Source organism: Nicotiana tomentosiformis, chromosome 7, assembly GCF_000390325.3.
Source record: "Nicotiana tomentosiformis chromosome 7, ASM39032v3, whole genome shotgun sequence".
Taxonomy (NCBI): Eukaryota; Viridiplantae; Streptophyta; class Magnoliopsida; order Solanales; family Solanaceae; genus Nicotiana; species Nicotiana tomentosiformis.
In genome coordinates, this window is record NC_090818.1 from 113,764,283 (window position 1) to 113,786,614 (window position 22,332).

Sequence of the window (22,332 nt, forward strand, 5' to 3'; positions counted from 1 at the left end):
ACAAACTGCCAGCACTCTCTTCAGTTTCAACTTATTCTCTGCTACATACCCGTTTCTCCATGAAATTTTTGCAGTACTTTTGCATTCATAGCTTAAATTAAATCAACTTCCATTTGTGGATGCTCTACCATCTTCTTCACAAGATAAATTGGGGTTTGGACTTCTTCGCTGCTCTAACTTTGTCGCATCAAGGTAATCACTTAGTATCAATTTACTTCCCTGATTTGTACTACGAGCCTTCATCTGGTAGGAATTTGCATTTAGAGAAAAAATCTGTTTGACTTCCCCTATTTTGAATTTACATAGTTCCCGAACCGCTGAATGCATGGGTTTTTGCTGCTTCGTTGGAACTGAAGAAAGTACAACGGTGCTTGCTTTGAATTTTAGGCTTTTACATGAATTATTGTGAAAATTGGTGTGGATTTAAGGATTTTTACGGAAATTTTATTGTGAAAATTGGAATGTAGAAATTGTTTTTACTATTCTTTGTGCCAGGAGGGGGGTTAGTTACCTTCTTAGGACTCTGTGTTGAAGATTTTCTGGTATTTGCATCAAAACAGTGTGTTTGAATCTCTAATTTTTGGTAGAATTTTTTCTAACTTTAGTGGTAATGCACTGCGTTGGGCAAACCTTTAAAAAATTGGATTACTGTGATGAACACTTTTGTTGGTTATTGCACATTGACACATGTTAACATAATAGCAAATCTGATAGGGCCAGGGGAAGAGTTATTTTCTTCCAAGATAATAGCCTTAATTATCTTCCGATCTTCTTATTGAACTACCTTCTCCAAATGGTTCACACTATTATAGATTACGTTTACCTGTCTTCCCTTGGATGGACTGCTTTGTCAGTAACGTAACAGGCATTTAGTTATGAGCTGCTTCAGATGAAAGGGCAAATTAACCAAAGAATGAGACTTCTAAGAGGAAGAACAACTTGGAAGACCCTGCCAAAGTGTGAAATATTTAGCATTATGCTAGGAAAGGATTAAGCTAATCCACTTGAACTTACTTAGGAATCTCGAAATGAATTAATTCTAGAAAGGGCAATAAGGCCTATCTTGCTTGACTACGATGGTGTAAGATGCCTGAGGATAAGGTGAACAAATTCATTGGTAAAGAAGTCATCTCAGTTTTGAATAGTTATTATACACAGTATAATGTTCTACCTTTATTTTGTTTAATTTCAATTCCAGAAAAAATTTCAAAAGCATCCTATATTTTTTGTAGCGTTGAAAAATGTAAAACAAATGCAACTGGGTTTAAAATATTTAAAGAGAAAGGTATAGTATTGAAAGAAGACGAAAGTAAGGGAAAAAAATAGAATTGGTATAGTACCATGGGTCCTAGAGCTTCTACAATAAATAGCTCTCATATAATTTGGTAGATGTGGGTAGGGTTTTTACTTTTTCCAGTGAGTGGCAGAGGTGAGGATTCATTGAGCCAGTGGTCATCTTCTTCTTATCTTTGAACTTTGGCGGATGCTCTGGTAATTACTCATCTTTGTCATCTTGTAAATCTTCTATCATGGCTTTCATCTTCCGTGGGATGCTAGGACCAAACATTTTACTGCTGAAACCATTAAAAGCAATGATTAATAATAATTATGGTATTGATGTGGAAGAACTGGACTCAAGCGGAAGTTATTCTCATCCTAAGCGAAGCAAAAGAGTTAATACTCAACACAGTAGATTAATTTTCTATTGACATTGTTAGAAGGAAGTGACGAATCTTTTCTTTGCTGCCTTTGGTTTGATTTTCGTCGTCCGTTTATCTTTGATTTTGGCCTTTTCCTGGACTCCTTTATGTTTCATTTGCCCTGTACATGCCCGACAAAAATTTTCAAAGAATCGAGCTTCTGTCCAGAAGGTGTTCGAACTTTTCTTGCTTTAGATCATTGTGAATAAGAAACACGTTTAGGTCATAACAACTTTAAACCCTCTCCTTAGGCATGGAATTTCTGATTTGTCCGTAATTGTACATACCCTAATTCATTTGTCTGAAAATAAGTTGCTTTTGCTTAGTTATCCCATATTGTGATTTCTTTTGTGAATGACATCTTTTATGATATGGTGATAGAATGGAAGTAAATTGCCGGGAAGAAATGAAATGATGCAACTTAATTACCTTAAAAGGTATATTTTGTTCCTAAGAGAGATGTTTTGCACATACAAACATAAGTAATTATTTTTAGAAAAACTTCAATTATGAAACTTGGATACTTAGGGGGGAATATAGTAGAGAAAGGCCTTTTGATATTGTTGCCGCCACTTTTAGAGAATGCTTCATCGTTTACCGTCATTGAGTAATTATTTTGATTGCTCAAAGTATAACCATATTCTCTGTTGTTTAATGATAATGAGAACTGCCCTATGATGTCAAACCAATTAGCCTTGGCCCTTGGGCCTTTGCTATCTTCATAAAAGCCGCAAAGACACCTGCTGCTGATGGTGAAGGATCGTTGTGGACACCCGTTAGCTCGGAATAATCATTGCAAATACTTGCATGCTCCATTAAATCTTACTTCCCTGATATCATTAGTGTGCATATAGAGGATTTACTTAATCAATTGGGGGAAATGGTTTGTCCATCTCTTGAAATTGAACGCAACAATGTCTTTGCATATATCTGACATTTCCTTCTTGATGGAATTATATCTCACCTTGATGTATAAACCAAGCTCTTTTGTAACCGAGTCATTCATTTTAACTTTCCGCCTTACGAGCTTTAATAGAACATCCTAGAGAGAATCTTTAACTACACTGGACATAACTTGTAACTACTAAAACATGTTCCATTTCTATATTTAGGATTAAAAAAAGTTTGACCCACAGAGCAGACTGAGAATGCAGATATTTTCAGATTTTGACAGTGTTCTAATTGCCTGTCATGTTCAGTTGACTCTGTGCAAATATGAGTCTTCAATTCTTCAATCAGTGCCTTTTCCATTTGTCTACTAGGGTGTGGTGCTCTGAAATTTGCCGTATAACTGATTTCTAAAATACAAAATTGCACTTAGCAGCCAAGTATTATAGTTCTACTTTGCAGATTATGTTTTTAATCTGAATCTTTTGGCTCTTGAGGAATCTCAAGCCTTTTATTTTTCAGATTCTTCCCTAAATCAAGGATACCTTTAGTCTTTGTCATGCTGTTTTAGAGTTAATCACTATCTTTTGTATGCTATACCTGGTAGCTAACACTTACTGTGTCTTTCCTTTCGGAATATTGAAACTTGGCCAAATAGAAAAATATTTTCCCTTAGCTGCAACTTCTATATTTTACTGATCTGACATTTACCTCTACCTCGATTTGCAGCAAAGGACACTGTAAAAGCGTTTTGGTCCTGCCTTGCATCCTTCTAGACTTTGTCACTATATTTATAAATGCAGTATCTCTTATTTATGGCTAGAATAAATATGTAATATAATGTATAACAAAACAATGTAGTATAAGTTTTCATCATATTGGGCCCGGGCTTCCCTACTAGTACCATATAGAAGAGCCATAAAGCAAGCAGGAGACCGTCGACATCCCTGCTTGCCGACAGGGGGCAGCTTGGTCTTTTTACAATTCTATGCTAGGTAGAATTTCTGTTGTGCCCCTATGTATACTCTTTTGTATTGTTCGGTGAAGTTCTAAATAGGTAATTTTCGCTCCATCTCTTAAGGCCACCGCTTAATAATTTGCTTTTCTCGCTCTTCGCTTGTCTAGAATTACCTTGGCTTCTCCTTCTTCATCGTTTAAACTCTTTGTGTCTAGAACTGAGCATCAATTCTTGAAATATAAAGTGATACTTAAATTGGGGTTTCTACGGCGTCTTTTCACAGTTTCATAGTTGCTCCATTAAGATCGTGTAGTCGAACGGTTAGTTTTTACTGTTCTATTTTATTTTCTTTTATCAGTACTGTGATTGTTTTATTTTCTTTTGTGTTCGAAATGTCTTTCTAATTTTATCCTGATTTTTTGAAACTCAAAAAATTCCTTGAAAAGAAATTCGGGTTTTCGCTGATTATCTGACCATTTTCCGTTCTTGTTTGTAGTTAAAGATTTGGTCAGTTTGACCAAGAGTTAACAATTGAGGATCTTAGAATATATGAGCTTGTGACTGACTTGGATTTCAGCCACTATTTTTAATCTGATTCTGATTTATTTCCATTTTGTTATCCTGAGTTTACATGAAAAAGACGAGTTCTTCATTATTTGGAGCTTTTTGTGTTATCGCTGCTTATTTTCTAGATGTCGTAATTTTAGCTTCATAAAATTTAGTTACTAATCTGACTGATGCTTGGAAAATTTAAAAGCTAACAATAATCTAACTAGGGGAAAGTATATCATAGATGCGATGTTCTATAATTAAGAACAAACACGTTTTGTAGAGAAAAATTAACCAGAAGAGTTACTTCATCATTGGAGTTGTGTTATATAGATAATTGGTAGTAGTGTTTAGGTTTGTTCAAATTTTCATTACTCTTTACTATTGACTTTTTCTATAAAATTTTATACTTTGATAGAATTAGAAAAAACTTACCTAATGAAGTAAATCCAAAAGTTTTAACTGATTACTGTAGAGTATTGACTGCAGTAAAATGTAATATATGAAGAATATGTCTGCCTTTCTTTGTGAACTATAAAATTACATAGTTTATAATGACTGTCCACTATCGTATTTCTTTTTCAAATGATGTGATTATGTTTTTCTTGAGCCGAAGGTTTATGGAAAACCGCCTCTCTACCTTCACAAAGTGGAGGTAAGGTCTGCGTACACAGTGCCATCCCTAAATACTACTTATAGGATTACACCGGATATATTCTTGTTGTTGTTGTACAATGACTTTGTAGTTGTAAGAGACTAGGTGATAAAATTTCTTAAAATGTATCTTTACAAGTGCATATTCTGTAAATAAAAACAAAAACAAGAAAAACGAGAGCCCTTAGAAGGCATAACTATTTTTGCCTTTCTTTCTGGGTGAGTATCTGCAACAAAATATTGAATGTCAGGACCAAGTAAGTAGATTTTGCTTCGCTTTCGATATTTCAAACCAACAATTTTAATATGCTCTTTTTTGGTTATTTAATTAATAATTGTGTTGTTATATAGTTATTACTAAAAGCACTCTACCATCTGCTTAGAGTATAGAACTTTAGGGGAAAAATTACATGATAGAAGTAATTTTGAAAACTATTTGTAAAGCTCAAATACAAGTTCATGGAAACAGTTAGGCATCACTATTGGTTCAATTCTGCTATATTTGTTCTATAGGTCATGAAAGGTGCATTATGATTCTTTTTGATGTATATCAATAGCTATCCTCTATATCATGATGATTTTACATCTCATTGTTGATATTGATCTAATGGCTGAATATTTGAAATCTCTACCTTTTGAGGCATCATCGAAACACATGTGCTACTGCTTTAGAATATTCTATGTTGCTATTTTGTGAGAAAGATGTGTTAAAGGGCAATTGCTTTCACTTTTTTGTTAAAAGATGAATTCGTTCGATGATTACATCACTCCAAGCCAAATATAGCCAAAAGATGAATTGAACCTAAACTTGTCATATGCGCTATTGACTCGATCAATGCTGTTTGCAGGAATAACATGTGACTTTTGGAACTGACAGGCTTAAGCTATTTAGAAAGAAAGTTGCTCCTAAAAGAACATCACTTAAATCAAGTTCTAGCATGTTGGGGATCTATTGGAATTAAGAAGGTGAAAAAGATTTAGTGAAATACCTGCCTAGGTATTCTCAAGATGAGTCTAAATATGTGCAGTCTCTAAAATTTAGATGTCTGAGTTTATTGGCACTATGGTGCAATTACAGAAATTAATTTGACTAATAAAATTATTCAAATTTAAAGAAAAGTAGTATTAAGATGTAAGAATTAAAATTCTTGTATAGATTTGTGTGTTTGTATGTAACATTCTTGACCATGTGACTATTTGTGATTTATCTCCAGTTCGTTTTTGTATTTAAGTGAGCACTTAATAAAGTTATTTCAGTTTGTTACTTTGCCGTACGTCGAACGTTGCATAACCAATTCCAAAATCAACATTAAACAAGTTTCATTTCGATTGCAGTGTAATTGATGCTCACTGCTCGGTCATTGCCTTAAAGGATCTTCAAAATTCATTAACTCATATAGCTTTCTTTCCTCTCTGCTTCTTACTTACATGGAATCTGCTCTACTTGTGTTTGTTGAACTGGTTTATCTGCTAATCAGTATTGAAATACTGTTGAATTGAATATATGGTTTGTGTGTTCTAAACTTTGATTTCCAAATAGTGATGATTCTCCAGATGTAATGCGTTTAATATAATTTTTTCCTATTTCAGATGTGTGCATCGCTGCGCACCTGGTAGATATGGCATGCCCAGGGAGGCAGGGATATGAATCTGGTGCCCCAGATCTTTTGTTCTTCAAATACTGTCTCCTCTGTAACATAGTATGCAGCATTTGGTTTCGGCTCAGCAAAATCATGTACTCTTTCCAAGGGCAGTCTTTAGGTATAAGAAGTACATGGCTGAATTTGATGAATTTGTGAGGTTGTTATGCATTGTCTTTGGTAGATATGATCCGACTTTGGAGCATCATTGATGCATGACAAGATACTCAATTGCTGTAAACTATTCTTTGCAGATAAGCGGCTCGATTAAAGCTTTCCAGGGGCTGATCTGGCTAAGATATTGATTTGTTATATTTTCAAGTGTAAACGAGTTGATGCACAGCTGTCGAAATGGTGCGAAGGATAAGCTTTTGAATATTGTTACATTGCTGCGCCAGGGGGCTGCTGTTGAATTAAACAGCCCTCAGATTGGAACTTGTGTGCTAATTTTCAGTTCAGTACAGTTGAGTAGAAACTAGGAGTTTATTCATTTCTTTCTTCTCTATGCCCCGCCTATGCACGGTTGAGATGGATGGAGTTTCGTTTTTTCTCCTTAATCAGTCTCCACACTAATGAAATCAAAATTTGGATGTACTTTTGCAAGTTCTTATGAATTGCAAATCAAATGGCAAAGTAGTTGTTAGATCTAATGAGAGGGAGTAGTTAGTTATCCATTCTTTAGTTTGACCTTGTAACTGTAGAAACAGGATGACTACCTGAGCTGGTGCTCAATAATTTGAACATTATATATACAACTGTTAATGTTGCATATCTCTTAGACTCTTACCTTGCAATCAAGTGTACATGGCTAAAGAAATTAGAACAGGGGAAATTGTGGCTTTGAAGACGATACACATGGACAACGAAAGAGAACGGTGAGCTTATTTTAGTATAATTTGCATTTGGTTAATTCCTTCAAACTCTTGTCTCACTGATTATTCAACGTTGGTATACGTAAAACTAAAATCTTAAAGCAGCTGCCTCATGAAAATGTGATTCAGCTGAAAGAGATTGTAACATATAAATAGTATACATGGTTTCACGTGGGGTGTACAAATCGAACCGAAAAATCGCATCAAACCGAAAAGTCAAACCAAACCGATTAAAAAATCCGACTTGGTTTGGTTTGGTTTGATTTGGTTTAGTATTGAGTAAAAAAATCCGAACCAACCCGACATATAAATATATAATTTTTATATAGAATTTTATTTAAAAAATATCTAGAAATATTTGGGATTCTCGTGCGGGATATAAATTTTAATAGAATATGAAGTGCTCCGTATTTATTTACCTTAAATAATTGGTTGTATGATCACTTTCTTATCAAGTGTTACTGAAATGCATCTATCTTTTTGTTCTTCCATATTCATATCATATGTTAAGATCTATTAAATTTTTATATTTTTTTCGAATGTGAAGTGATTATTAATATTTATGTATCATATTGATTTTTATGTTTAATTACTAAATTCGGCTAACCTGAAAGTGTATACGTCAACGAAAAATTATTGTCAGACGACTAAAAAAATAACTATTATGTGTTACTAATAGAATTCTCCCATAAGAATATTTTAATCGATAATATGTTTGTCAATTTTTTATATTTTTACTAAATATATATTTACTTATTAAATATTTAACAAAGTAAGATTGAAATAATATTTAAGTAACAAAAAAACTTGAAAACCCGAAAAACCCTACAAAACTGAACCAATCCAAACCGATATAGTTGGTTTGGTTTGGTTTTGATAAAAATCGAACCAACCCGGTCCATGTACACCTCTACTTTTATGGAAAAAATGGCATTGTATAGCCGCTGTAAAAATAATAGCCGAAACAATATATAAAATTTATATTTTTTTGTATATATATATATATATTTTGTATGTTATATACAAAAATTATACAAATTTTATACACTTTTCCGGCTATCAAATATAAATAGTTTTTTACGCGGGCTAAAAGTGATAATACCCCTACTTTCATGTCGTGTTATTCTACCGTTTACTAACTTTCCTTTGTTACGTGAACTTAAAAGCCACATATAAAAGTTATGTGTTCTTTTTTTTCTTATGTGTTCTTTTTGTGGTTTCCCCCCACTAATAAAAATAACCATACAAAAGTTTTGTCTGCTTGATTGTTATTGATTAATGATATCTTAAAATTCATTTCTTAATGGTTGTAAGGCTAGAAAAATAAACAAGGAACTTTGAGACATGGTTTTTGCTGCACTCAATAGTTATATCCTTACTTGGAAAGAATTAGTGAAAACAATAAAACAGTTTCAAATATTCTCAATCATTTATTGTAACTAAATCTGTTGTTTTTCTTTTTATTGTGCACAATTGCATTTACATTTTACAGGAACCATAAAAAAGGTTGCATATATTTTTTATAGAAAGTACGAGCAATGATCGTTTGTGACATTATAATAGAAAGAATAAGAGGCAAATATTTTTGCTGGCCAAATACATTTTCTTTAATATGCCTTCAGGTGCTTTGTGAAACAAACTTCAAGTATGCTATTAATATCGTGTCTGCGTAATGCTCAAAGGAGTAAATCTGCCACCTCCTAGGGTATTCAAAATCGAGTACTCAATATTACATTTTAAAATTTTAAATTGCCACAAATAATTGTATATTTGACAGTACTTTATGGTATTTACTTGTCTTTGAAGGTACTATAAAACCTCTCTTATGTTGTCTGTTGCTTGCTTCTGTTTCTGGTATAATAAGAGAGATTACTAAGCTGGGCATTGTAGCTGATACTCAAAATTGCTTGAAGATACACATTTTCTATATTTTATGGGTATTGCATTAATAATACCGGATTGTAATCGCTACTTAGGGTTGATTGGATAGCAATAGCGTTGTAAATTCTTTTTATGTCCTGTTTAGCAGATATTGTACCATCCTACCATTGTGTATGATGTATCGAAAACCTACTGGTTATGATAGTCCAATTTCTTATCTATAGATGGAACACTATTCCATTGGCACGAACACTTAGAAAAAGAAAAAAACAAGCAGAATGCTTAACGTGTTGGGCCCGTGCTCATCTAGTAAATAAATAATAGTAGTAACTCTATTTCATAAAAAAAAATACTTTTAAAACTTCTAATCATAAACAAGTAATAACATTTATATAGCTAAAATTCTTTTGAAACTTATTGTATTAAACATAATTATGTATTTGTGTGACTATAAAAAAAATTTATTAAAAATAAAATTAAGAATTTAAGTTAAATTATTTTCTTTAAAAATGGGTCATTCTTTTTTTAAGGACCAAAAAAGAAAAAGTTTTACATGAAATGGAATCATTGCATAAATATCTATTAGATTAAATCTATCTTTTAGGTTATTAATCAAATATATTAATGCACAAAAGTTGTTCTAAATAATTACTTAATTTTTGGTGACCCGCTATCCCTCCTCATGTTTATGTTGTATTTGGAATAAAATATAAATGACCAAAGTTGTGAGTTGTGACACGATCCAAAGCTTCCTTCAATCCTCAATTAATTCGAACTGGTTATATGAATAATAATCTGTACTTGCTCCGTTCTATTCGGTTAACTTTTCAGTATCTGCCAGTCTATATAAGAGTCCAAAGTTCACCCTGTAGACGCCTTCGCCAAACCGCACAAGCTCGTGGACATTTGCACAACCCTGGAGTTCTAACCATTGACCCCGAATTCCTCCCTTCTCAATCTGATACAAATGCAGATTCATTGTTCGATGAATTGCCTAAATGTGACCTAGTATCTGCTACAGCTTTGGTTAGCCAATTTGCTAGACTAAATCAACACAAGAAAGCAATAACTATCTTCTCAAGAATGTTTGAGTTGAATATTAGACCCAATGAGTTCACTTTAGGCACTGTAGTTCACTCATCCGTTGTACTCAAAGACATTAAATCAGGAAAGCAACTTCATGCCATTTCAATCAAACTTGGCCTTCACTCAAATGTTTACGTGGGTAGTGCACTTTTGGATCTTTATGTAAAGCTAAGCAGCATTGAGGAAGCTCAGCTTGTTTTTCAGGACACCCACAAACCAAATGTGGTTTCTTACACCACTTTAATATGTGGGTATCTCAAAGAAGAGAAGTTTGATGAAGCTATGGAAATCTTTAGGATAATCCCTGAGAAAAATGTTGTTTCTTGGAATGCTATGATTAGTGGGTATAGCCAGAAAGGACGTAACGAAGAAGCGGTTAATATTTTCGTTGAGATGTTGAGACAAGGTGTTGTACCTGATCAATCGACATTCCCTTCTTTATTCAGTGCAGCTGCCAATATTGCAGCATTGGGAAGGGGAAAGAGTTTTCATGCTTGTGCGGTGAAGTTCTTGGGTGGACTTGGTTTGTTTATAGGCAATGCCCTTCTTAGCTTTTATGCGAAATGTGGGAGCTTAGAGGATAGTTTTCGGGTTTTCAATAGACTTCCTGAAAGAAATGTTGTAACTTGGAATGCTTTAATATGTGCTCATGCTCAAAATGGGAGAGGGAAAGTAGCAATTGAATTGTTTCAGAGAATGAAAGACATGGACATTAAGCCAAACAGTGTTACTCTTCTTGGTTTGTTATTGGCATGTAGTCATGTTGGTCTTGTTGATGAGGCTTATTCATATTTCGAGTACGCAAGAAATCAGGATGCTAGTTTGCTGAAATCTGAGCACTATGCATGTATGGTTGATCTATTGTCGCGTTCAGGGAGATTTCAACAAGCTGAGAAATTTATTCATGATTTGCCCTTTGATCCAGGTATAGGCTTTTGGAAGGCATTATTAGGAGGCTGCCAGATTCACTCGAATACAAAGCTAGGGGGATATGCTGCCCAAAAGGTATTGGCTTTAGAGCCAGGAGATGTGTCATCATATGTGATGCTTTCAAATGCACATTCTGCTGCTGGAAGATGGCAGAGCGTGTCAATTGTAAGGAATGAAATGAGGGTAAAAAGACTGAAGACGGTCCCTGGATGTAGTTGGATTGAAATTAAATGCAAAATTCATGTATTTGTTACTGGAGACAAGAGACATGCCCACAATCCTGAGATTTATGAACTACTGGATTACTTTCTTAAGCATGCAATGAAGAGCCAAGAAACTGATTTTCTTCAAGAATCTGATACACAGCCACACAGGTATCAGTTAACTGTAAAGATATGAAGAGGGCGGAGAAGACTGCTGTTCTTGTCTAATTTGTGATGTACTGCAGCACTGGTATCAATGCTCCAGTCCTGTGAAAACTGTTATTAGATGTAGCCAATCTAATATGCTCAAATGGTGCAGTTAGACTCATTTTACTCATATAGTGTGGCATCTGAACAAAGGTCAAAACTCTGCCTCAAAGGGAATCGCAAAGTGCTGACAGCTGATGCGATGAAAATATACCAAAACCAGCCAAAAGAGCTAGAGTGAAGCTTTGCAGGTACTACTACTATGTGAGGAATGAGGATATCCAAGCAACCTGAAATCCTCTAAACAGTGTCTAGCAAACCGGGTACATAATCACGGATGAGCAAAGATATTCTTAACGTCACTGCTATGCTGCTTCCGAAGCACGAGGATCGAGATCAATGCTCATTAAAGCAACTCTGTACAAGGTTTGTCACTGAAACGTCGTTACAAAATAGATGGTTAAATGACACTTGACAGTGGTATACCTCATCCCACTCGGCAGATTATATCGTAGTCTTACAAAAACTTATATGCTAGTTGAACCAATAAATATGATTTGTCAGGGAAAATGCGCATACTGTTGCAGAACAATAATAGGATTCGTCAGGAAAATGAGCACAATGATACAGAAACTACTCAATAAGAACCATATAAACACAGAAGTTATCAGGAACTTTAGTGTGTTAATTTTGTATCTGTTCCATGACCATGTAACTTAAAACCAAAAGGAAACAGATGAAACTGAGTTGTTTTCATCTTTTACAAGGCATTGTTAGGAGGCTGTCAGATTCGCTCGAATATAAAGCTAGAGGAGTATGAAATGAGGGAAGGATTGCAGAGGGTCCCTGGGTGTAGTTTGATTGAAATCAAATGTGAAATACATGTACAGGAGACAAGAGACACGCCCTCAAGCCTGAGATTTATGAACTACTGAAATACTTTCTTGAGCATGCAATCAAGAGCCAAGAATCTGATATTCTTCAAAGTTTGAATATACAGCTCCACACTTCAATGTTCCAGGGACACACGAACAAAATACCGAGAAAACAAAGCTAAAGTTCTTGTCCACCTTGTAATTCTTGATGTACCGAAACAGAGGTATCAATCTATATCTATATATATCTATATACTATATTAAAAGTACGAAAACCCTTAGGGAAATGTCGTTCACCTTTTTTACCTTTTAAGAATAGAGTTCACGCTAGACAAAACTGTAATTTAAGTTATTTCCCTAATATTTAGGACTTTAAGTCATCTAAATTTTTTGCTATAAATCTCCTTATTTGAACTAATACGAATTCTAAATATTTAATTAAAATAAAATCAACTAAAATTTTACTAATATAAATTCTTTTCTTATTTAAATTATTTAAAATAAGTTTAGATTTATACATTAGATATAAACTTCTTAACAATTTGTGGTAGGTATTTGAACGGCTATCCTTTCACAAAATATTTAATATTCAGTGGTAAGTCTATTCATTCACAATTCAAAAAGTGGTAAATCTTTTTAAAAGATATTCTTATCGGAAATACATAAATAGCAACTACATAAAGTTCTAATTCATGGCCAAAGAAGGAAAACTGAATTTAAATTCAATCCATTATTTATCAAGAACTAATGATTTGAATTGATTTCCTTACGAAAATATGTTGGTGTAATTGTTGTTTCTAATATTCGAATGTAGTAAAATTTATTTGACAGAAAATTGGAGAAAAAAAAAATACAATAAGTACGTATTTGACTCCAGTAGGACTACAAACTGAAGTCTCTAAGACAAAGTACCTGTTGATTTCACGTTTAGAAATCTCTTTTTCCGCTTTTTCAGTTTAAAACTTTCAATTATTTCTACACATATATTGTTATTTCAATATTTTGTTTGTTCGTAAGATTTCATGGTTAGTTGTTAATGGTTGGATAGGCTTTTGAAAGTTATTTAGTTCTCTTTCGGATAGGTTTTTATAGAAAAGTTCGATTTTCTTTTATTATATTTTTGTATTTGATATTTATTTATCTGATGAATATATTATTCATATGATTTTAGGACGAGATTAGGACGAATAAATTCGTTTAGTCTTTTAGATTGTTTTTAATGTGCCATGTATTTCATAGTTCTTGTAAAAAATTTATTGACATGATGACATAATCCTATTAATTTATGATCTAAGCTTTATTGATTGATTTAAACTCCATGTTGTTTAGTATTTTTTTATGTTCGTATGTAACTTTATTCACTTATTTGATATTTATTTATATATTGTTCTCATGCTAGTTTTGGTTGCATAAACTTTTTTGAGATCAGAATAAGCAAACGACTCAAAAGAAGGGAATAAAATAGGATTGAAATGGTGAGAATAACCCTAAACTTTTTGTGATGACTAAATTCATTTTTCTTATTCAAAAACTCTAATTTTCCAGATTGTTTTATAAATGTTTGCCCCCTTGAAATTACAACAATTGAAATGTAATACAAGCTAAGGTAAGTATATATGGAAATTATCATAAATATATCAATGCTAAATTGATAAGAAAAATGAAGCATATATTATTCTTGCACATAAATTTACTTGAAGCGAGATACTAATCTAGTACTGTAAAGATACGAAGCAGTTCAAATAGACTCAAATGATGCAGTTAGACTCATATACTGCGGCACATGAACGAAGGTCAAATCTCTGCCTCAAAAGGGAATTACAAAGCATACCAAAAGTCCAAAAACAGCCAAAAGAGTTAAAGAGCAGAGTGAAGTTCTCCGATATGCTATGATGCGAGAATATCCAAGGTAACAAAACGCCTTGAACCAGTATCTAGCTCTCAATTCAAAGCACGTGGAATAAGTTCACTCAAGTGGATAGTTAAATGACACTAAGGGGTCGTTTGGTAGGAATAAGGTGTATTAGTAATGCATGGGTTAGTAATGTAAACATTAGTTACAGATTATTTCTTATCTACTAGTTAGTGTGGCGCATTAAAACTACGGTGCATTGCATAATTTTTAAGAAAAATACTTGTTTACAAAAATACATTCCATATTCTCAAGCTTTAAGTAACTTTAAGGATAATTTTATCTCCAACCTAATACATACATTAGTAGCCTTTTATTATTAATGCCATGATTTTCTATGCATTACTTATACATAGGATAATACCAAGTATGGTGTATAACTAATACAAGTATTAGTTATATACACAGGTTGAAAAAATGTACCAATGTATTAATAATGCATAGAGCTAATGCTTGTATTATTTTTTCTAATACCTCCTACCAAACCACCCCTAAGTGCTATACACAGTGAGACAATTGTGCAACCCAAAAGGTCAATCCTTAAACACCTGACATGATAATGAATACTCATAACTTAAACTAACAGAAGGCTCACATTCGTTTCAAAGTATCTACCAGCTTAGGATTCTTGACCCCTCCGCCTCTTAAGGATTTAGGAACACAGCTTTAGGATTCAGAGAATCTCAGGAAATAAATAATGCGAGAATAAAAGTGAAATCTTTTACACGGAACAAAACTTGTCTCTGAAACACAAAATTCAGAATGAAAAACACAAGGCACTTCCATTCAAGTGTATCTAGTAACTCAAATCCAAGATTTTAAATTCTTGTAAAATTCTAGACAGGTAACTAGTTTAGATGATTCCAATTTTGTTGGCAACGTCCAAAGCATCATAGTCAGGAGTCAACCTCACATATGCTTTCTTCGTCCCATCAGGCCTGAAAAAGGAACACAAGGAAGCACCTTAGCAAGGAATCGCCATGGCAATACATATGGAATAAAAGCAGAAACGTACAGCTGAAAGAAATATAATGTCCTTGTGCAGTTCTGACATTCCGCCATCAATTGACACGAGGACAACCAGTTTTCATATGAAATCATACTTACATATACCTTTGCAATTTATCTTTTTAGGCTTGCTATGGAAAGAAGAGAAGCACGGCAGGAAACTCACCTAATTAAGGTATTGACTTTCTTTGTCTGAATGTCATACATCTTCTTCACGGCATCCTTAATCTTCTTTTTATCAGCCTTGATGTCCACAATGAAAACAAGGGTGTTGTTGTCCTCAATCTTCTTCATTGCAGACTCTGTGGTGAGGGGATACTTTAGAATCCCATACTGATCAAGTTTGTTCCTTCCAGGTGCACTAATACGAGGGTACTTGGGGTTTCTATCCTTCTTCAAAGTCTTAGGTCGGTGGAATGTAACTTTTGTCCTTATCTTTTGTGACTTTTTCTTCAAGGTTGATCCTGACTTGACAGCCTTGGCAACCTTAGCTGCCTGTGCCTTGGGGTCAGATTTTTTGGACGGATCAGCTGCAAGTGCAGTTTGAAATTCGAGTTAGCAACAGCTTCAACTAGCATAAAATATGCTGCTTTAATATCATAAGTTTATTTGTAAGGCGAGAAACAAAAGCAGCATCCACTTTCAAAGATACTAACAACAATCTCTTTTACCTCATGGTAAAAGTATTTAATAACCCATACAATTATCCACACTCCCTCTCTAATGCTCAATTCTTTATCCTAGACTAACATCTACCTCCTGCATTTTCAAGCCTTTAGGTAGCAGGATGTTAGATGATCTTCCAAATTAGAATATGTGAACGCTATATAATTGATTAGAATATTTTAATGCTTTATAATTGATTGTATTATACAGGACAAAAAATAATAATTATGTCCAATAAAAGTGTTTTTCTCTCAAGAGAAAAAAGAAATTCTCAAAATTGCAAAACTATCTACATCGCAACTGCTCTCCCATTTTTCAAGACTCTGAAGCGTGTTAATGCTCCAGTTGCCAAAGACAACAATAAAGGCACTTATTCTATTAGCTTCAGGAAATTCATGAAATGCCAAAATTTATACAGGCGCCATACTTCCCGCCTATTAACCTGTCCCCGTTTAATCAAGCTTTTTGCAACTAATAATCCTCCAGTTGTCTAAAACTAATGACTCGTGACTGGTATTTTAATGATTTCAATAAAAAGGAGCAAAACCAGATGAAATAAGACTACTCAACAAAATAACTGAACTCCTTTTTACAACAGCACAACTGCAGCGGTTCTAACAAACTTCAACCCAGCATCGTGTTATTACCTTATTATTAACCGCACAACCGAATCTACTTACTACTACACAATAACAAACGAGTAACAAGTTGGGTTCAGATAAATGAATCTTCAGTATACCCATATCCTTACCAGAAATAATAATAAACATACTGAAAACCTTCTTCGAAAATCTAACCAACACTAATAATATCACAAAGAATAGAAAAATTTGTAGCAAAGCCCAATAATTAGTTATATTTTAGCACAAAAAAAGGCAACAACTGTTCACATTTCCAACAACACAACAAACATATCCTGCACATCATTTTATTAAAATAAACTCAAATTACAACAAAATTAATCCCCGAAAAAAGAAATCAAATGGCCGAAAAGAGACTCAGAAGTGTACCTTTAGCTGGAGCCATTTGGTTAGGTACAGTCTGAAACCCTACGAGAAATCTACCAGCTTACCTACAAAGAGATGAATTGAAAACGAGTGTAAGATTAAGGGTTTGATGAAGATAGATATTAGGGTTTCATTGACGCATACAGATGAGTGAGTACCTGAGAGAAGCTGCTCTGCCGATTAGGGTTTTGCAAAGAGAAGCAGTATCCTTTATTTATAGTAGGGCTCAGCTATCGTAAATGTTGAAGCCCAATTTAAGCAAATACTCGAGGCCCAGTCTCGTGGTTTTAACTTTTAACCATACCATAGTGGTAGGAGAAAGCCAAATACTCGATGCCCAATTTTACAAGTATTTAAAGTTTAGCCATATCGGAACAAACTTTAGACCTCTTGTTCTGGTTCTTGTTCTTGTTCTTGTTCCTCTTTTCCTTGCAAAGACATGTTATACTCAATTGAAAAATAATATTACTGCAAGTCAGTATGTAAAAAAATGTTGCAAATCTAAGCCAGACTGAACTGATCGGTTGGATTGATTATGAAAAATTCGACAGATAGACCATTTGAGAGCCTTGCAAGTCTTTCTATCGTTAATGAAAGGATAAAAGGAAAATAAGAAAACGATTAAGAGATTTGATTACAACAATTTGAGATTCGCATTAGCATACTCGATATCGCACAGACCAATTGCAAATTCATACAGAGCAATCAATGAATTCTGGCGAAATAAAAGATCCACGTGACCAAAATTTACTATTAAAAAGAATATCTTTCTTCTTTAGTGATAATTATACACACGCGACATCTTTTATACTCCTTAAAGTTGGTACTTCTTCTTATGCTCCATGTTGCTACTATTGCTCTCCTCCTCCTCCTCCTCCTCCTCCTCCTCCTCCTCTTCTTCTTCTTCTTCTTCTTTTCTTATTCTCGACTTTGTAGAAAACTTTTTGAAGTATGTAAAGTTTTGCAGACACATCTATTAACATGTGATACTCTTATTAGTGTATTGGTCCCAAAAAAAAGTATCGATGAATGGATCAATGAGAGATTTTTACAAAAAAGCATAAATATTGCTTTTACGAGAATCATAAGTAGATAATTGTGATCAATATTTGATATATTGCATAAAAGAAAGACAAATTACACAACAAAAAAGTATGAGCATGGGACGATCTAATAATATGGTAGAATCATCAGATAAACGCATAATATAATAATATTATACCATATATAAAAGTTATTCAAGCTAGTTAGTATCAATTATTCCATAAGCATGGAGTACCGCTCAAACTCTATATTGAATATTAGTTTCTTCGTACTTGTGGTGAATTTGCATCAAAAGAATTTCTGTATGAGAATTATTTTCCTCATTATCAAGCCAAAATTCGGCTTCCTATAAATAAAACAAGAATATACAAGTACACATAAAGAGCACATGAAGGAGCCTTAGGGTGGATTGTAGCAAATATCAAACAGATTAGTCCAGCTATTTGCATGCACAAAATCCTCATTGATGGTAGTTACAAGCCAATTGAAGAAGATTGAATCTGTTAATGCAGAAAATGATAAAATTGAAATTATAAAAAAAATTGGAAAAAGATCAAAAAATACCCATCTACTTTGGTATATTGTTCACATGAACCTTCCGTTATACTATAGGGCCACATCCACCTTTATTGTTACCCAACTTTATAAAAATACCCTTCACCGGATGGAAATCTATCACATTTTATAAAAGACACCATTTTTTAAATAAAAAAAACTATCGACCCATAACTCTTTTAACCAAAAAAACCTAGGGATCCCTTGTATTTACTGCACTTATTAGATATCTCCTCCGTGCGTGCTCTACTAGAGAAGAAAAAATCCATTGCTCATCGAGTGGGTTCCTTGAAATCAATTGATAGCTCAATAAATTTCCCTTCCCTCTCATCTTCTCTCTAGTTTGCTTCCTAAGTTGAGTGTGATTAGGTTGTCAAATGTCGCAAAATAGTTGTTCGTCACAGAGAAGGTGCCGTTGTGGTTTGGTTGCTGGCCACTTTACTTCCAGCACTCCTTCTAACCCGGGAGGAGATTTTATAAATGTCCTAGGGCAAATGTATGTCACTTCATTTATAAAGTTGATATTTTTTTCACTTGTTAATTGTACTGATTTTTTTTACTCTTATTAAACTTAATTTTTTTTATATTCCTTTAATGTTGCTAACAGTAAATCTAGTTCTCCTATTGCATTGCAACTAAATCTAGTAGTTTGAGTAGTTAACCTCCTATTATGCTGAAATTATGTATGATTATTTTGGCGATTTTTATTTGTATAGCATAAGTACTTGATGATCAGTATGGTTTGCTAACGTGATTCACCAAGTAATATATACCCAAATATATATAACTAAGTAATTTAATTACTCTTTCATAGGATACAATATTGTTAAACACTACTGTGAGAAAAGTTACAAATTATTAAAATTTACAAACAAAAATCCTTAAAATTGGATTCCCTGTTAATTAGTTAACAAAAAATATAATCCCAAAATTCCAAAAAAAATGTGATTTAGAATATAAAAGAAGGACAAAAGCAATAAAACAGATTCTTAAACTTCTTTATAATTTTAAGATAAGAAGGTTCAGGTGTACCTAAAGAGAAACGACTAATGATTCGAACTCAAAATCTTTACTTAACTATTTTAGTCTCATTTGCCAACATATGCTGCTCTCAGTTTGGCGGTTTTAACATTTTTCCCTAAGAAAGACTAGATAGGTAAACTAAAACTTATAGTCAGCTCTCTTGCTACAACAACACGATGTAGTTTATCGACGTACTATCACATATGACATAAGACTTGAAAGTGAACAAGTCAGAGATGAATTATTGAATCATTTATTTTCAACTGAACTTTGTTGTAGTATTATAAGAATGACTCCTTCGGCTTTTACCGGTATACGTAAGATGTTAGTTAGAGAGGGTGATCTTAGACCAACACTTCAAGCTACAGTTGAAGAGTAAGTTGCCAAAACACTTTACCTGTTAGCACATAATATGATAAATCGCGAGTTAGCTTTTATCTTTCGACGATCTGGGGAGTCGAACAGTCGTCATTCCATATTATCCTGCGAGTGATCTTGGGGTTATATGAAAAAATTATTAAACAACCTGATGGCTCCCAAATTCCTATTAAAATTGCCAACATCCAAAGAGTCTACCCATATTTTAAGGTGAACACAATTATAATTTTTATTAAATTTTAGTAAATTAAGATTGTTTGCATTTTAATTCACGACTATAATGTCATGATTATATTGGTGCAATTTATGGTACTCATATACGTGTTAAAGTTTCTATAAGTGAATCACCTAGATATCGTGGAAGGAAAAATTATCCAGCACAAAATGTATTGTCTGCATGCACATTTGATTTAAAATTCACATATGTGCTAGCTGGATGGGAAGGGACAACATGTGACACAAGAATCATGAAAGAAACTTTAAATAGACAAGACCCTCTAAAACTTCCATAAGGTAAATGTTACATATATTTATCTAGGTAAATGTGATGAACAAATAATTGAAACTTTTCTTTTTAATATTTAGGAATATACTACCCGATGGACTGATGTTGAGAAGTGGACTTATTACGCCTTATAGGGGAGAACGATATCACTTGAAAGAGTATTCAAGAAATCCACCTCAAAATTCTCGCGACACGCATCTTTGCGTACTGCTATTGAACGAGCATTTGGAATTCTTAAAAAGAGATTTCCTATCATTTCTAGTTCAAGTGAACCATCATATGGTATTGAAACCCAAAAGCTTATTATTTTTGCATGTTGTGTTTTGCACAACTACTTAAGAGGTGCAGATCCAAATGATGAGTTACTTGCACAAGTTAATGCGGAGCTTATGAATGATAATAATGTGCATGAAGAACTACCAAATCCTATAGAAAGTAATGAGGAGTTTAGAAGGGGAGAGTTGATTGGAGATGGCATAGCAGCTGACATGTGGACTAATTATCAAACTTAATCTTCTCAGAGATAAAAACTCAATAAATATTTTTGTGGCTATTTATTTGATATTGTTTGCAAGTAATTTTGCAGCTATTATTGAGTTATAAACATTATGTGCAATTCATTTATTTTATTTTACACATCTTATAAATATTTATGTCTGATGAAGTTTTCTTTATCTAAGTCTTATGAATATATCTTAATTATGTAGTTGTCAACATGCCGGAAAGGCCAAAGGCAACCGCAAGGGATATAAATTTTATGGATAATACTTATATTTGCATTTGGTCAAATGTTATGGATGATGCCTTAATTGAGGCATTCCAGCGTGAGCATACATGGTTGGTGGAATTTTTACTGTTCACGCAATAGATAATATAATGAAGGAGTTGCAGTCAAAACTTTCAGATAATTTTTTTACGAAGGAGAGAGTTGACAACCGAATGAGAAATATTAAAACAAAATTGAGCAAGTGTTGTGACACCTTTCAAAATGGGATGAATGGATTTGCATGGGATCCCATCACAAATATGTGGAATGCTGAATCTGAAGTATGGGATCAATTAATAAATGGACATTTATTTTTAGTAATTTTCTTCTTATTTGTTTATATTATAATATTTATCTCATTTTATTTATTACTATATTATACTTTTTGTGTAGGCTAAACCTGAAGCTGTTGAATTGAGGAACAAACCGATTAGAAATTATGATAAGCTAAGTGATAGTTCATCGACTATTTATGAGGTAGATGAACTGGTTTCTATGGATGCTAATTCCTTAGAAAATACTGAGGAACGTGAACAACATGAGCACATATCAACTTCAGAAGCACCTAACTCGAATACTTATTCAGAGGCACCATCTTCTAACAATAATAAAAAGTCTAAAAAAGATCATCTTGAAGGCATGGCTGGTATGTTGAGGGTTTGGCTAATGCTATTAATTGCCTCTCAACTATGCCACCCATTCCTGAGAGTGAGATATGGCAAATGGTACAGGAGCTTGATTTGGAGCCTATTATGAACCTAAAAGCTTATATATTTCTTTTTCAACGCGTAGACTTGTGTCGCTCACTGATTGAATGTTCATTGGAAGATCGTAAATTTCTTTTATTGACCATAATGTCGTCATCTGACAGTTGAGTTAGAGTAATATTATTTATGGTATAATCATTCATGATTTTATCGGATATGAGTATTTCATTATGGATTATATGTCACACCATTAGAAAACTTTTATGTTTTATACTTTAAGTTATGGATTATATGTCATGTTGTTAGAAAATATTACTT

The 22,332-nt window shown here is 33.4% G+C and overlaps 2 protein-coding genes and 1 long non-coding RNA gene across 4 annotated transcripts; 2 read left to right on the top strand and 1 right to left on the bottom strand.

The window, feature by feature from the left end:
* Positions 1–33: 33 nt before the first annotated feature.
* LOC138896565 (uncharacterized) lies at positions 34–7,167 on the top strand. Of its 2 annotated transcripts, none has more exons than XR_011409926.1 (3): positions 34–192; positions 6,340–6,510; positions 6,644–7,167. It is a non-coding gene; the product is annotated as an uncharacterized lncRNA (long non-coding RNA). The 2 variants fall into 2 exon arrangements; XR_011409927.1 differs by having other exon boundaries at positions 6,340–6,549; positions 6,644–7,036.
* A 2,680-nt stretch (positions 7,168–9,847) lies between these two features.
* Positions 9,848–12,718, top strand: LOC104094692 (pentatricopeptide repeat-containing protein At5g42450, mitochondrial). The gene is made up of 2 exons (XM_033655731.1): positions 9,848–11,994; positions 12,336–12,718. The coding sequence occupies exon 1, from the start codon at positions 9,926–9,928 to the stop codon at positions 11,555–11,557; it is 1,632 nt and encodes a 543-aa protein (XP_033511622.1). The 5' UTR covers positions 9,848–9,925; the 3' UTR covers positions 11,558–11,994; positions 12,336–12,718.
* A 2,335-nt stretch (positions 12,719–15,053) lies between these two features.
* On the bottom strand, positions 15,054–17,285 carry LOC104094693 (large ribosomal subunit protein uL23). The gene is made up of 4 exons (XM_009600667.4): positions 17,195–17,285; positions 17,040–17,101; positions 15,530–15,893; positions 15,054–15,293 (listed from the first exon to the last, which is right to left on the bottom strand). The coding sequence occupies exons 2-4, from the start codon at positions 17,053–17,055 to the stop codon at positions 15,209–15,211; spliced, it is 465 nt and encodes a 154-aa protein (XP_009598962.1). The 5' UTR covers positions 17,056–17,101; positions 17,195–17,285; the 3' UTR covers positions 15,054–15,208.
* Between the last annotated feature and the right edge of the window lie 5,047 nt (positions 17,286–22,332).